This window comes from Gavialis gangeticus, unplaced genomic scaffold (genome assembly GCF_001723915.1).
Source record: "Gavialis gangeticus isolate Ggan-Ray unplaced genomic scaffold, GavGan_comp1, whole genome shotgun sequence".
Taxonomy (NCBI): domain Eukaryota; kingdom Metazoa; phylum Chordata; order Crocodylia; family Gavialidae; genus Gavialis; species Gavialis gangeticus.
Window position 1 is genome coordinate 94,279,347 of NW_017729034.1, and position 16,571 is coordinate 94,295,917.

General features: G+C 42.4%; 1 protein-coding gene across 5 annotated transcripts in view; it reads left to right on the plus strand.

Moving 5' to 3' along the window:
• Window positions 1-16,571, plus strand: part of MAP7 (microtubule associated protein 7) — a 206,507-nt gene that overhangs the window by 161,262 nt on the left and 28,674 nt on the right. For 3 of the 5 annotated variants that reach the window (XM_019527122.1, XM_019527121.1, XM_019527124.1), the window contains 4 exons: window positions 5,392-5,505; window positions 9,981-10,132; window positions 12,677-12,792; window positions 13,226-13,506. In XM_019527122.1, the coding sequence (XP_019382667.1) occupies window positions 5,392-5,505; window positions 9,981-10,132; window positions 12,677-12,792; window positions 13,226-13,506 (663 nt within the window). The remainder of the gene's footprint in view (window positions 1-5,391; window positions 5,506-9,980; window positions 10,133-12,676; window positions 12,793-13,225; window positions 13,507-16,571) is intronic. The other 2 variants (XM_019527123.1, XM_019527125.1) reach the window with 1 other exon arrangement.

Sequence of the window (16,571 nt, forward strand, 5' to 3'; positions counted from 1 at the left end):
TGAGGAGAATATTGGTACAGAGTTTTGGTGTAAACCTCTCAGACAGGGGGAAGCTTCATGCCCGTTTTGACACCCTAATTTATGCTGTTCATGGAGGCATAGAAGCCAACTTTTATTTTTGCTGGGGAGGGAGGGACTAAGATGATGGGTCCCACCCCCCGCAGCAGAATAGCTGGAGCAGAGCCAAGCAGACCCCAAGGGGGGCGGGGCAGGGGTGGATGCAGAGGCTGCTCACTGAGGCTTCGCGGTCCCCTGCCCTGCTGCCCCCCTTCCCCACCCCCCGAGAGTCCCATGTTGGCCATGCTGCCATAGCAAGGAACTCCCTGACGATCTGGCAGCAGTGCAGGGCATAACTCCACATCGCCAGCTCCAAGCAGGACATGCCTCATCATGGCTGGCGTGGGGCTTCTGGGGGGAGAGAAGGGCAGGAACCCCCAAGGGCACAGTGGGCAGCCTGCATCTGCCCCTGCCCTACACGCAAAACTAGTGTCATATGCCCCCACCCTATGCCTCCCGCCCCAGTAGCAGGGTGTCACTGCCCCCCCTTCCCCCCCCCAGGACAAGCCACCCACGGCTCTGTTCCACTCCCTGCCCCAGCCCCAGGCCCCATGCACTACCCAGGCTGGGCAGCCCACCCAGGCCCAGCTCCTGCCCCACTCCCTCCATCTCTGTGGGGGCCTTGATCTGCCCTCACACCGCCCCACCCCAGACTTACCTGCAGGCAGCTGGGGGAGCTGCTCTCTACCACTGTCTGGGGCTTTATTCCTGGCCATGTGCATGTGTGTGCACGCATATATGCACTTGATGCCCCCTGCATCCCACTCCCCTTGACCACTTGCAGACTGGAACTCTGCCAGCCTACAAGGGGAAACCCTCCATATCCCATGTTTCTCCATGGTGAATGGAAAAACCCCTGCAGGATCCTGGGAATCTGGGACAAATGTTGTCCCAGAGTCATGTAACCTGGGATTGGGACTTGATGTTCACATTTCTGGACAGTCCCACCCAGTTAGGGACTGGTGGTCACCCTATGCCTCTTCCCAAGTGGGGGCAGGGCCCTTGAGCCCCCACATACTCAGTGTTTAGGCATGGAGGGAAAATGCAAATCTGGTTTATTTAGCCTTTCTTGATGCTTTCAGGACTGGAGTGTATTTACATGGGATCCTGATATTTGTCTAGAAAATCTTGCAAAATCTTCCCCAAAAAACAGTTGTATGTCTTCCTACTGCTCATTTGGAGCCATGTTAAAATGCCTATATTGAGCCATCTTCACAAAACTATGAAAGAGAAGGTAGATTCTGCTTCTTTTTGTTTGTTACACTTTTGAAAGTGTGGAGTTATTGTTTGCCTTCCAACCAGTTTCACCATACCTTATTTTCCTGTAGAAAATGTATCTCTTCCTGGTCAAAACTGATGACACAAGGACCTTTTTTATTTCTATTAAGGCGTATTTCAGTGCTTATTTGTCTTAAAACACTGGTGCTAAACATAAATGTTACTTGGGTCTTACATGCAGAATTGTGTCCTGAAATGTATTTTAGATGGGGATCTGTATCCTTTGATTCGTGGATGAGAGATTACTGCATACACACTGATAGAAAAATAAATTCCATTTTTACTTTGCTGGGTAGGTATCTGTATATGCTCAAGGTTTTGATTACACTGTGGTCTGATGAGCAAGTGGACTTGTGTGGTTTTTTTATTCATCATTATGATTTATCCTGGAAGGGGTCTTCTAGGTAGGAGATGAATATAAATGCTTTGCATAGCATACTTTCAGGCCCCAATCCAATGAAATCTTACTGCTGAATTTAGTTTTTATTTACCTGAGCAGCCCTCTTAAGATAGTACTACATGAAGTAGGAGTTGCAGGATTGTTTGTGGAGAATTGGACTCCACATGGTAGTATATGTTCTAGCAAGGGTTCTTCAGGATTAGATCCTTGTTTTGTACTTGTTTTTCTGACAACCAGCATGTTATTTTCATTGCTTTAATTCTCTGTGGGATTTTGTTATATAAAATTATCGTGACAGTGACTGCATTTATACATGCAGTACACCGTGCAGTTGTTGCTGCACAGTCATGTAGTACTTGCATAAGCAAGTACTAAATAACTGCTCAGTAACTGGCATTCCTGCACGGTACCATTACTGCATGGCTTTTTCCAACGCTACTGTACAGTAGGGCTGTGCGAAATTTCAGCATCCATTTCATTACAAATCCTAATCAAAATGGAGGGCTCAGAAACATCTCCAGAATGAAATGAGGCATCCAAAACATTTTGGAAATGTTTTGGAGCTGGGCTTGCAGGGAAACAGGTGTACACTGCTGCCCTGCCATGTGACTCGGCTCCATAGGGAGCAGAGATCCCCTCCGGGGGTCTCTTCACCTCCGCTGGCTGCACGGGGCAGGCAGCGATGGCAAGGAGACCCCAGGCATGGATCTCTGCTTCCTGTGGAGCCAAGTCGCATGGCACGGCAGTGCTGGTCCTGGCTGTGCTCCCTGCAGAGCCAGGTTGCAGAGATCTGGGGCAGGCAGCAGCAGGGAGGAGACCCTCGGTGTGGATCTCTTCTCCCTGCAGAACTGAGTTTTATGCTGCAGGAGCCAGCAGGCTTGCTAGCCACTCTGCGCTGCTTCCCTGCCCCACTACCCAGTGTGACAGGGATCAAAGATCCGCATGGGGGTCTCCTTGCCTGCATGGAGGGCAGCAGCTCTTCCCCTCCCCCGGACAAGCCACCCACGGCCCTGTTCTGCTCCCGCTAGGGCCCTGCGTCCCCTGGTTCCAAGCCCCGGGGTGGGTAGGACTGTGCAAAGCTTCCCTTCCAACCTGTTCAAAACAGTCGTCCAAAACAAAACAGGACAGTGATCCAAAACACTGAAACAAATCACTGTCCTCCAAAAGAGCTGAATCCGAAACCTGAATCGAAACGCGACCATTTCACACAGCCCCACTGTGCAGTAGCTTATTACTATAGCACAGTATTATTGCTGCACAGTTAATGCCTGGCAATGCTACTGGCTGGGGTCCCCTATGGGGAGAGGGGAGGGAGGGGGGAACCCTCCCTGCCCCCTTCACCTCAGGGGCCATGCCAGCCGGTGCCTGGCCATGCCCCCACTCCTCCTGTTGGGGCAGTGAGGGGGGCAGCAGCCCCTGTCATGGTGTCCCAGGGAGCACAAGCCTCTTCCCAGTGGGGGGCCTGTGCTGTGGGTGGGAACAGGGCGGGCAGAGCTGCTGCAGCCTGCACAGAGCAAATGGTGGCGGGAGGACTTGGAGGGGTGGCTATGGAGGCTAAGCTGAATTTTGGGGTGGCCATAGTCCACCCAGCCCTCCCTAGTGCCACCACCGCCTCTTACCCCTGGAGTAGGAAGGAAACCTAACAGGGGCTGCTGCACCCTGGCCAGGCAGACCCTGGCTAGGGTCCCCAGATGGGAGAGGGGAGGGAATGGGGAATAAACCCCCTCCCTGCCTCCTTTGCCTTAGGGGTCCATGACAGGCAGGCATCTGGCCACACCCCTCACCCACACCCCGCTTCAGCTAGAGAGCAGAGGGGCAAGCCCAACCCAGCCCAGCCCAGCCCAGGGCTGAAAAGCATGCTGGGATGCTGGGGAACTCTGATTTAACTTAAACGAGGAAGGGGTCTGGGACAGAAGTTCCATAAACCATTTTGACCTCAATCAGTTAAACCTGGTTGGATGTACTATCAGACTTATCTTAAACCAGTTTCAGCCACTTTGAAACTCGCTTATGTGCACTGAACTTGTGTTCTTTTACAGGTTTAAACCAGTTTCAATCACTTAAATTGGTTTACATGTAACTTCTGTCCCTGGCCATACTCTGTGAGCTGGCGCTTAATCAAACTGCATTTGCAAAGATTGAGAGACAGCAAGCAAGGTTTTCTGGTTAGGTTTGCATAAAGCTAATATAATGGACATAGCAAACCCAGAAGCTCGGAGAGGAAGCAGCATAAACACTTGACTTTTCTGCCTTCCCGTTAAAACAGATACCTAGAAAAATAATTATTTCTCATTGTCAGGAGCAAACCTGCCAGCGTGGTTTAATGGAGGCTTTTTCTTTCTTGTTTTTTCATTTTTGTATAATCTGTGTAAAGGATTTAATTGATTGTAAAGAGCTCTTGCTGTAGTTCATTATAGAAGGGCATTTATCTGGGCAGTTTGCTGCATTTGGAAAAGCTTCATTCCTATACCAACAGCATTTTCTGAGTTAGCAGAAGTTAGGGAGAGACTTTGGGTAAAAAATCAGCATGGATGGCAGATTAGGCAATTACACTCTGATTATCAGGCTTGGCCCCTCTTTTACTGAGGCCAACAAAGGAGTGGATTGAAGGGAGCTTCAAGGCTTTGGACCTCAAAAATGCTGAACCTCCAGTTTTTAAAATGCTGCCTGTATCTCCAGTTTCCTAAATCTGTTCATCAGAATGACCAGTTTATAGACCGAGACTCATAAATTCAATTTGCAACCTTGGTTGTTACCCCAAAGACCAAATTTAGGTGAATGAATGTTTAGATCAGCGCTTCCCAATCTGTGGTAGGAGTACTACCAGTGGTACACAGTCAGCCTGTCAGTGGTATGCATTAACGGATGTATTATAATTACTTTATATGAAAAAAATTTGCTGGTGGTACTTAAGGTTACATTGTTTTAAATGGGTGGTGAGCAATCTATCAGAGTTTGGGAACCGTTGGTTTAGATGCAATACAAACAGATATTACTTGCAATGTTTAATTTATTTAAATATTTACTGTCAGTATTATCAAATATCTATGCATTAAATTCTCTTGTGCTCATCATTGGAGTTTTTCTGGTCCATAAACATAATTAGAGGAAACAGCCTGTCTGGTGGAAAGGGGACCAGAGAGATATTGTGAAATGCCAGGGATGTAAACTAAAAAAAAAAATTGTTGTATAGTAATTTGGACAGTGTTTTTTTTCACCTGTGCTACCTAGCTAACTAAACACTTTTTAACAAGGTTGACAGGCTTCAGACCATGTTTTTTAATGAGTATATAATCATAACCCTGGGGTAAAAAGGTGTGGGAAGAATCTGTATGTGTATACACACGCACACACACTGTGATTAGAGTTACAAACCAAATCTTAGCATTAATGTGATATTTATTTAGCATAATAATAAAAAATCAGCACAAAAGCAATAAGCATTAACATTCAAACATTTGGATAGCATCAACAAAGTGGGTAAAGTATACATTTGAAACAATAAGCAGTCTGTATGCCCAGAATCTTTGAATCATAGTGTTAAGATGTTCTGTTATAGGGATACAGTGCGTATTATCATGAGGTGTCTTCTGCAATGTATGACAATTTGTAGAAAGTGTCTGATCTAATGTGTTGTATCTATGGTGCCTGTTCAGCTCGTCGTCTGCAGCTCAGCCCATGGGAGAGCAGCATTGTCAGCAGACTACTGACTCCCACGCATTCATTCCTGGCCAGAAGCAAAAGCACAGCTGCCTTGTCTGGAGATGCAGGTAAACCTAAAAGAATAGACCTCACATTTTTATCCCAGCCATTCCTTTCAGAAAGTCTCTTTGAGATGTTTTTAATTAAATGGATTAATTAAGTTTATTTGCAAGCATTCTAGGTTTGTATACAGTGAGCTAGATTAGTTTGTACAATACCATGGAAGTTTTTTGCTATGCTTTTGTTCTCTCTCGCTCGCTCTCTCCCCCACCTTCCCCTCCCACCCACTTCCCTCTTTGTTTGAGTTTCTCTCTAGTACTTCTGGAGGTGCAGCAAAATAGACACAAGACATCCAAGCATCATCATCCATTTCTGTACAAAGACCTGAGATTAACTACTTTATTGCTGGATTAATATTGATCAATATATTTGGTTGGTTCTAATTAACTTATTTTCCAACATTAAGCTGTTGTGCTTCTAAATTTAGATCCTCATTTCCAGTGGCTTCAGTAAGATGAGTAAAGTTGAGCAAGTTTGCAGAGGCGCCGCCTTAGTTATTAGGTAATTTTCCACCAACCACCAAATAATTCTGTGCTATTCCATTGAGGGAAAAATGACAAATATTGAAATGTTATTTTATTATAAAATATCTTGAAAACTCTCAAAACTAGAGACAGTGTCATCAATATGTTTGAAATAGTGTTTCAATATACTACAATAAATGAGAAACCCTTCAATCTATAATTTATTATGGTATAGGGAAAACATGATTGTAATGTTTGTATATAGTAGAGAGATTGCTTGGCCACATTGCATTTGTTGACCACACAGATTGTGGAGCTAAGCCTATATTTGAATTGTAGGACATGGAAGAGGGATTAGAGATCTTGTCAAGTAATGTTGAAAGATACTTTCACTTGTGTATTACTGCTGTTAACTATGCCACAATACTGTTCCGTGGACAGATATGGGTAAGAGGGCATGGATCATGTTCTACAAATGGAACAGTTCAGTTAATTTTTTTTCCTGGTTTTTGTCTTCAAACCAAAGGTTTGTAAAACTCGTACTGAATATTATGAAATTATATTTACAAAGTACAGAATTGGAAATGCACTATTGACTAGGTAGTAGTTGAGAAAGTAAGGCTCTTGACTTTGTAAGCAGTCACTTTACTAGAGCTGATGTAAAGATTTTTCAGTGAACACACTGACAGGGTCTCATGCTGGATAATAAATTGTAAGGTGAATGAAACACTAGGAGAGATTTCAAGAAGTCTGAGTGGCTAATACAGCAGGATAATTCTCTAGCAATGCCTTTTCTGTGCTAACTGGAACTATACCACCCTACTACCCCATATGCCCGTTGTTTTCCAGTTTTATCCCATAATAGCAATAACCTCAATACCTCAGTGTAGGTCATTTCCTGAAGATTAATGATCAGGTGGTGATAATGTTCCACAGCTGTACCCTGAGCCTATCAGCTTATCCCAGCCTATCATTAATGCCCAGGAAATAATCCTGCTTTATTATAACTTAAAGATGAACTTCAGTGCAGAAATCAAAATCAAGTTAACAATCGATTTTTTGTTCTTGTAATTCTTATTAAATAACACTTAGGCACATTCATAAACTAACCCTTTAAATTCTTCTAAACAGATCTGAGAAACTTTGGTGATATATCTTCAGTGAAATGGGATAACTCATAAACAGTGTTTAGTGACATAGACAGTGGAATAGATTGTTTGATTTGTATATATGTAGTAGGAGACTCAGGACTTACCTAGAAGACTAATTCACAGGCAGGAAATTATATATACCGTATTTTCCTGCAACAACATGCAGCTCTCCCCCCCCCCCACAAAACAAAACAAAACAAAACAAAAACAAGCCACAAACAAACAAACAAAAAACAATTTTAAAAAACCCACAAAAAACCCCAACAGCTACTGGAACCTGGAATGCACATGAGGAAATATATTAAGAATAGTTTCTGCTGTTTACTGGGGAAAAGCAAAGATAAAGTCTGCACATGATTCATAGAGAGCAGGCCTAGCTCCCTAGCTGCTGCTACTCAGATACTTACTACAAGGAAAAGTCTTTTTTCCTTCATTTTGCTTTTTTAAAAACAAGGTGTATGTCTTATTCTGGAGAGTGCTGTATGTTGAGAAAATATGGTACTTCACAGTTGTTTAAAAATTATTGCTTTCCTGTTGCTCCCGTTCATGGGTCATTCAGCAAAGGAATCTTGTGAAACTTCTTTTTCATTCATTCCTTATCATTTCATCTTGGGATGTTTCCTTTTACTACTACTCCTTTTCTGTATTCATATTATGTAGTAAAGCAAACGCATCTGCCCTTGCTGTAGCATATACATGAAGTTAATTTCTTTATTAATGAATTGCCTTTGGAGCGTGCTTCAGGAAAATGTGTGGCATTATCTTTGTTATATTAATGGTCCTTTGTTCTTACAGTGAGGTTCATGAGTATTATTATGAGCTCAGAAATATAAAAACATATGGAAATATTTGTTTGTTCTCTCAGTCTTTCTGGGGCAGAGAGCTTGATGGGCAGAAGAGATTTCTTCCTGTGGAATATAAGGCTACTATTCTTATTTATAAATAAATTAAAAGTGAAGATAATGTACAGAACCTGCACACTCCATGTCAGCATGAGTAACATGCTGAATAACAAGCAGTCCTAGGATATTGTAAATGACCATGAGAAGAGGAAAAGACAAATAGGAAAAGTATCTAAATAATTACCCAGTTCGGCCCTGCTTTCACTTTGGACTATACTACACTGTCAAGAGAATAAGAACCAAGGAGAGGTCTGGGAGTACTTTATGACCAGCATTTGTGATTAGTGCAAGAACTACTTTATGATCCATATTGCAGCATTAAAATGTGTCTCTTTGAATGTGTAATGTAAATAATGCAAACATAATTATGTGCTATTTCTTTGAGATCGCTAGTAGCAGACTTCATCCTCTGTATAGACATGAGAGCCAGGTACAGACATTACACTTTTACTGGTATCAGTGATCAGAAACCAGTCTATACCCATAACAGAACAGAAGTTCAGCACATATAAACTGGTTTAAAAATGGTGGAACCTGATCTAAAATATGCATGCCTCCCCCCGCATCACCACCAGCAAAGGGCAAATTTGTGTGTTCTGATCTAAAACTACGTTACTTAAAGCAAATCACATAACTGGATCAATTCCGTCTCAGATGTTTTGAATGTCTGTACCTAGTCAGGGAGACCTGCCATTCCAGATACTGACTAGACTATTTACCTAGGCAAGTTAATTTATTACAGTTGTAGATTACTTATTATAATAGCAAAACATATAATTGTATGTCATGAGACATGTAGACTTATTGTTTATTTTACAATAATATTGATAATTCTTAAAGTTGTTGAATGAGGGTCTAGACAATAATTTTTAAGAGGATCTTTTTAAAACACGGTATATGCTGAAAATTGCAGACAGTGGGCATGTCTACACATTGATTAATGCGCCAAAATTGGCACTACTGAGCATTAGCGCTGGCACATGCTTTAAGTAATGCGAATGCACAGTAGACTAATTCTACTGTGCATTACCAGCATTTTTTGAGACATGCTAATGGCCAATAGAATTAATCTACTGTTCCATTAGTATCTCATGTAACCATGCCCAGTATGTGTTTTGGATTAATAAATTTCTCCAGTGTTGGTATATTTATCTAATGTAATAAATCTGTTGTAATGATAGCTTCAACATATACATTCATTTTATACTACAAGCCTGTTTTGATTCAAAGGACAGCAGAAAAGCTATCTAGTTAAGCTTAGATCGTGTATTTGATTTGTCCATTTGTTTCTGAAATCTTTGTAAGTTTACCCCAGCATTCACAAGCTACCCATAATGCATGATGTGGATTTGTAAATTTGATTTGAAGGAATGTAATTAATTTTCTGGACTGCTGAGCTTTACTCTCTTTGTAGAGGTAGTATATTTTTGTCTTTGGGTTACACTCTTTTTCCTGCCCCCTCCTCCCCCTCCAACCCCTTTCCAAAGCTAGCTGTAGGAAACCTAATTTTGTTGATTTTTTTTCCAAATGTAATTAAAGCAGCTGTCAATAAATGTACTAAGCTAATCAGTCTTAGATCAGTAATTTCATGTCTGATATCTACCAGAACCACCACTATATAATAAAAAGCAAGGTCAATTTCTGTTGTCCCTTGGATGTCTCTTCATCCTTGTTGAATATGAAAATGGGTAAAATCTGAGAGAATGGGTTATTTTACCTTTCATATTTAAAGATGCATTAATTCCTCTGGAGGAATGTACCAGTAGCTATTTTGAGCCAAAAAAAGAAGTACTGAGTGATGGTTCTGGTTTAAGAACTAGTCATTTTCTTTATGCATTAATACCTTCTTTCTTTTCTCTCTGTCTCTTTCTGTCCCATTCCTGCTCTCTGCTATGGGCTCTCTTTTGTCACATCTCCACTGCTGCTCTGTTATTGAACAAACTAATGAAATCAACCTACACCCTAGTTATCCCCATTTGTCCTCGTTCAGCATCTTGCAGCCCCATCAGCCCTCTGTCCTACAAGGCCATGAACTATAGACACCCAGGAGACCACACAAGATCCTTTGTCACAGTCCCAGATACTATTGGACGTAGGAGGACTACACACTCTGCAAGGGTAAGTGACCTAGTTATAGTTGTGCATCTCTGCAGGAGAACAATTTGGTATCAACATATGCTAGAACGTAAAAAGTTTTCATTAAGGAAAGCTGGTGGTTTCTGAAAATAGTACTGAGTTTTGTGGAGCCTTCTGTGATGCCAGTTCCAATTTATCCTGGGCTGGCAACAGAAGCTTCATAGCTTTTGTGCATTTAGTTTTCAGTTCAATTCCCTAATGACCAAACATCAACATCACATTTGGCAGCACCATTATCAGCTCTCTCCTTTAGGCAATCCTAGCTAAAAATGTAATAGGCCAGAGAGATTGAGCTATTCTCTTAGCTTGCAGAATGGTCCCTTCCAGTCGGGGTTGAGGCATGTGATTGGGTCTGTGAAAAAGCTTTCATTGCTGCTGCATCCTGCTGAGCACGTTGTCTGAATAGAGTATTTCAGTCTATGGTGGTCTGGCACCTTTTATTAGATGTCTTTGATTTCATGTTTACATTAAAAGAAAAAAAGAGATTGGCTGGATTCTTTGGAAGAAGCCATTTATGAATTCTATCATTATCAATATACCTGAGTCTAGTTATTCCCAGTGTACTCTGGGTGTAATGGAGAAAGTGAGAAAGTATAATTTACAATGTTTTTGAACTTCTTTAGGAATTGAGCCGCCTTTTTCATATTTTCTGACTAACCAATCTCCACCTTCACAAGTGTTGCATGTCTCTGAAAACATAAATGGGAACTTACCAAATGAGCCAAACGTTGCTTTCTTAGTACATCCCTACTGTGTGTTCAGAAGGGACAAACTAGCTCAACTGTTTTAAAGTCAGGAAAATATTTTGCTCACAGTTTCATAGTTAACCTAACAGTAGACAGGTGTCGATCCTCTGGATCATGGTGTATGTACAGGAGGTGCCTGATGAATCCACTTGTATGGAGTCCTGCAACCATCACACCAAGACCTTCAACATATATATCTAGGCAAGAGTATGGAGCAGTGGAGGCTGCCTATGACCTATCATCCCCCACACCCCCTTTAGACCACTGAGACCAGATCTAACAGCCAGACCAAATCCAGACTTTCAGTGCCTTGATGGATGTAGCTTCTGCCAGAGAGCAACAGCTAAGAACTGCTGCTGACTGCCTAATGCCTCAGCGAGGGTGTAGTTCTATCAGGATGATGTCCCTCAGCTTTTCTCCATCAAAAAAGTACCCACAAGGCAGTAGGGGCTAGGGTTTTGAAGTGCCCTATACTCATTTTACTCTGCAGGTTGCCACATTGTGTATTTTATGGGAACTACCCAGCCACAATTAGCCCCGCCATGTTGTTACCATGCCCCACCAGTCGGATGCAGTTTACAGTCATACCCGAGATCCAGTTAACCAGATACAGTTAAAATGAATCCGATTTTATTTAATAACATCAGGAGTCTCTGGACTTAGGACAATAGATATTTAAAAGGGCAGTTGTACAAATCTGAGTGGTGTTATGAGATTCCTACTTAAATTTGTTTGTACCTAGTAAAATCATGTTTCAGTTCATGACCACCACAAGTATTGAACAGTGATATTGTAGAACACAAATATATGTGCCTTCTCCTCTGCTGTGTCTGAGCATGACCCCTCTCCGTGGTAGTAAATATTTCTTTCTCTGATGATCATACTGCTCCATGAATGGCAGACAGACCACCTACTATTAAAATAAGGCATTTGATACATTCCCATGCATCATCAACCTGCACAAATTGCCAGCTACAGTCCGATTTTAATGTCCCAAGAGCTGAATTTTTTAACATTTAAAGTCATACTGACAAATAGATATGGTGCTGTGCTGTATTTTGGAACTGTTGTAATCTAGAAAGGAATGTATCAAAAGTTCTCATACCAAATATTAACAACAGAGCTTTTTTTTTCCCCCAACACATTTATATTGGGCAATGAAGAATTAAAAGGAACAAGCAGCTTGTGCTTTTTGGCTACAGAGCTAGCCAATAGAGCAGAGAAGACGGTAACTCTCACACCATATTTCAGGGCTGTGATGGCATCTGTGGTGTTGGCGCATACACAAGGAAACAAACAAAACAGAGCCATGTTTGCTTGCAGTCCCTCCAAAGCCTGCCCAAAGTGGGGGATGGGGAATTGCTGTTTGCCAAAGGAAATACAGTGTTTACAATGAATAAGTTGTTTTTCTTTAAGAATTTCAGAGAGTGTTGCAAACAATAGAGAGAGAGACAGGAGAGGAAAAAGAGGTGCAGGGCAGGGGGAAACTATCTACCAGTATACAGTTAGGGCTCTGAAAATTGTCTATAGCATCTTATGACAAAATCCAGCAAGTAACAAAGATGAGTGCATGTTGTCAAGTACTCATTTAGTTGCACAGAACACCATTGGATTTGTTACGGGAGTCGTGTTAATGCACTTACGGGACAGGCTGTAGAAACTGCTGACTCAGCCTCCATTGCTCATTTTCCCTAGCTGACTGTGTAGCACACGGTGTGCTTCCTTTACCCACATGAATTATTCTGGTGACATGATTTTCTGTTTGTTTACTGAACCTTAGACTGACAAGAAAGACAAAGAGAGAGAACATTACTCGTCCAACCCCTTGTCCAGCATAAAAGGAGCTCATTCTCCTTCTATCCACAAAACTGGATCACGGGCTCCCTTCCCAGTTTGGTAAGCAAAGTACAGATGCTGGGGATTTGGCTACATGCGGCTTTGATCATTACATTCAGTAAGTGTTTAGCTCAACAACAGAAAGCATCTCTAAACACAGAGATTAAAAAAGCTATTATTACCAATGACTAAATCTTAAATGAAACAGGTCACCATTTAGAAAATGATTACTGCCTTGTCTTGTCAATGCACCTCTCACATGGATGTTGTGAGGATTAATTAGTGTTTGTAAAGAGGTTTTGAAGCTAAAAGTTCAGTGTAAGAGCTAAATATTGTTACTCTGTTTTAACACCTCAGCTTTCCCATTGGTTGATGGAGAAATCAGAAGGTTATTGTTGTGCTGAGACTTTACAGCTTTTATTTATACAAAGATTTTAAAAGTCATGTCTTACAGATCATAACCAGTCCTCTCACTGTTTTGCTTGTCTGACAGGCATGCATCCAAATCCATGCCTCATTTGCCTGGTACACCCAAACAGGTAACCTCATCACCTAGTTCATCTAAAGTCTCTTCTGGTCAGACACGCCCTCCTTCCCCTGGCAATATCCGACCAATCAAAAAAGAGCTCAAGCTGGATAGTGAGAAAAAAGGAGCAGAAAAAGAACCTGAGAAGGCATCTGAGGAAAGGAGAGAAGAGGGTAAAGTAGCTTCCGCAGGTGCTGGGGAATCCGCCAGTGGGGAAGAGCCCTCTGTCAAACCAGAACCTGTTCATGGTAAGAATTACTTCTTCAATCTCAGGGCTGTTTACAAGGCTTCCTCCTTCTTCTCTCTTTCCCTGCTGCTTCTTATCTCTTATTCAGGCAAGGAACGTCCTTTTTGGTGGTTGGCTTAGACTGGACTTTTGTCTAATTCCTTTAGTAGTTCCTTAGATTGCATTGACTTGAACGACTAGGGTTCTGTACATGGTTTTGCATAATTTACACCTTAGCAACTAGGGTTCATGTTTGAGAGAAATCACAACACAACTTTTTTTTCAAGCTTTTTCAAAATGGAACAATAACTGAATGCCATTAATGCTGAACAGTGTGTCTCAGGAAACTGTCATATAAGATAATGCAAGGAAGGGGAGTGTCTACTTGTGCTAGTTGCTTATTAATATATTCTTACTGGAAATTCAGTCTAATGCAAAGATGTGCTGCCCAAGGCAACAACAAAAAAGAAGAAATTATAAGGTTACCCATCCTTTCAGTTTTAGCTATAAGAAGTCTGTTGGAAAATTAATCTCTCTGGGGTATTTTACAATTCTGTCCAGGTACATCAAAACAAAGCCACAAATATGTTCCTAATCATTTAAGTGAGTGCTGCAAGATCAAGATAAATCATTTTTGTTTCTTTGACCACGGGAGAAGCTTTCCCTATGTTCCAAGGAACCATAGTTCTGAATCTTTCTCAGTAGCTACACATACCACCATAGAGAGCTGTGTTATACTTCAGTGAGATGGTGCTGGCTGATAGATGAACAGAAGCCTACCTGAGGACTGTACTGATTAAATGAGAACTGCACCCATTTACCCATTTGTACCACAATGGGAAGAATAAAGTACAGATAACAGAATATAGGAAAGAACCAATAGATGAGCAAGAAAGAACAGGCAATGTATCATGCAATAAAGCAGGGCTGTCTAATTCAGTTAATCTAAGAAACCAGAGATTAAATAAAGAAGTGAAATAGTGGCTGTGTACACCCATTCAAATAATCTGGGAGAATTCTCTCAGGTTTTTTCTCACAATAGAGAAACTTATCCAGAGCCACGTGTATAGATATTAGAATACCAAAGCCCTGACATTGTGCAGCCAGTGAGGGGCCCTGTGTATGCATCTCAGTATGCTGTGTTGGCTCCTTTAATCTGCCTGGCGTCAGATGGCAGCAGTTCATAAGTCAGCCTTGTTTAGCTAACCCAGACTGCTTATGGTCAACCTGTGTTGTCAGTGTGTACAGACATTCACTCTCCCAGAAGAAACTCCTCTGGAAGTGCTTTAACCATGTCTGCTCGCAAGTTGTTTTTTCTCTTGGAGCAGCCATTTTTACTCTGGGAGAAAAAGCCTGAACTTCCATATACTCATGGTTTCTTCTAAGAGAGCAGCGACTCTCCCAGGAGAAACTGAATATCTGTATGAGGCCAGTGTCTCATCTGTAGACCTTATTGCCCAAGGTCATGCTTGAAGCTTGTGATGGAGTGCTAGGGGAAAGCCTGCATTGCCATCCTTTAAGAAAGTAGGGCTGGAAGGAACCTGATCAGGTCATCTAGTCCAGCTCCCTGCTCCAGGCAGGATCTTCCCTAGCTAAGCCAAGTGTCTGTCCATCCTGCTCTTGAAAATTTCCAGGGATGGTGATGCCACAGCTTTTGTAGGCAACCTCTTCCAATGCTTGACCACCCTCATCGTCAGAAAGTTCTTCCTAATCTCTAGCCTAAATTTATTCAGCTGCATTTTGAGTCCATTGCTTCCAGTCTGGTGCCTGTAGACATAATAAATAGTCTACCTCCATCCCCTCTATAATTGCCCTTCAGGTATTTGAAAACTTTTATCAAATCCCCCCCTTCTCTAAACTAAATAGCCCTACCTCTTTCAGCTTTTCCTAATAAATTTTGCTTCTCAGACCTCTAATCATTTTTGTCATTCTCCCCTGGACTCTTCTGGACTCTTTCAAGTCTATCCACATCCTTGAAATATGGAGTCCAAAACTGGATACAACTCCAGGAGGCCTCAACAGTCCAGGTTGTAGAGCTAAACAGATTACTTACATTAGTGCTCTCCAAATGGTGGCCTGCAAGCCATGAGAAGTCCATGAGGGGTTAGTTTGCAGCCCCTGAGCTGCCAATCCTTCTTTTGCTTTTGCTACAGCAGCACCTGGGATCTGTGGGCTTTCCCTCCTTCCTCCAGCTTAGGCTTCCTGTCCCTTCATGAAGGGGGTATTGGGAGAGCTTGCAGTGCTGGGAGAATCTACAGTCCTGGTGCCCAATGTGCATAGTGTAGCCAGGGAGCCAGTGCTCCCATAGATAGAAAGCTGAAGGTGGGGGCTGCGGAGATCATGGCCAGGGAGGTGAGGGTTGGAGCTGGGGCAACTGTACAGCTTAGTGCAGTAGGGGGATGCTGTGGAATATGCTGCTACAGCCCCTGACTACTTAGAAGTTGGACTATCCTGGAATGAAGCAAAGGGTTGAATAGTCATGTGAGGCAAAGAAGAAAGGCATAGAGGAATGCAATGAGAGGTGATGTTTTGCCAAGGGAAGAGAGACCCAAGATGTAGAAAGCAAAGTGAAAGATTAATTAAAAACCAGTGAAACAAAGTGGGATGGAGATAAGATAAACTTGATAGAAACAATGGAAGGGGAAAGGGAAGCAAACATAGATTCATAGATGCTAGGGTCAGAAGAGACCTCAGTAGGTCATCCAGTCTGACCCTGTGCCCTGGGCAGGAAAGAGTGCTGGGGTCAAATGACCCCAGCGAGGTGCTTGTCCAGTCTCCTTTTGAAGATCCCCAAGGTAGGGGAGAGCACCACCTCCCTTGGAAGCCCATTCCAGATTCTGGCAACCCTTCCTGTGAGCTCTTTCAGGACAATAATTATTTAGGTATATAAATTATAGTATAAACCTTGCACATGTTTTGTATCCTTATCCATTTTAGGATGGGATGGCTGTTTGGATCATGGATTTCCATGTTGGAAGTTACATTGGAATCTGTCTTTTCTTTGATTATGTAAATAAAAGGCGGGTAAAGCCCTCTCTCCTTCCATCAAAGTGCGTCCCAAACTCTCAGTACTCCCCAGGTTGTCTG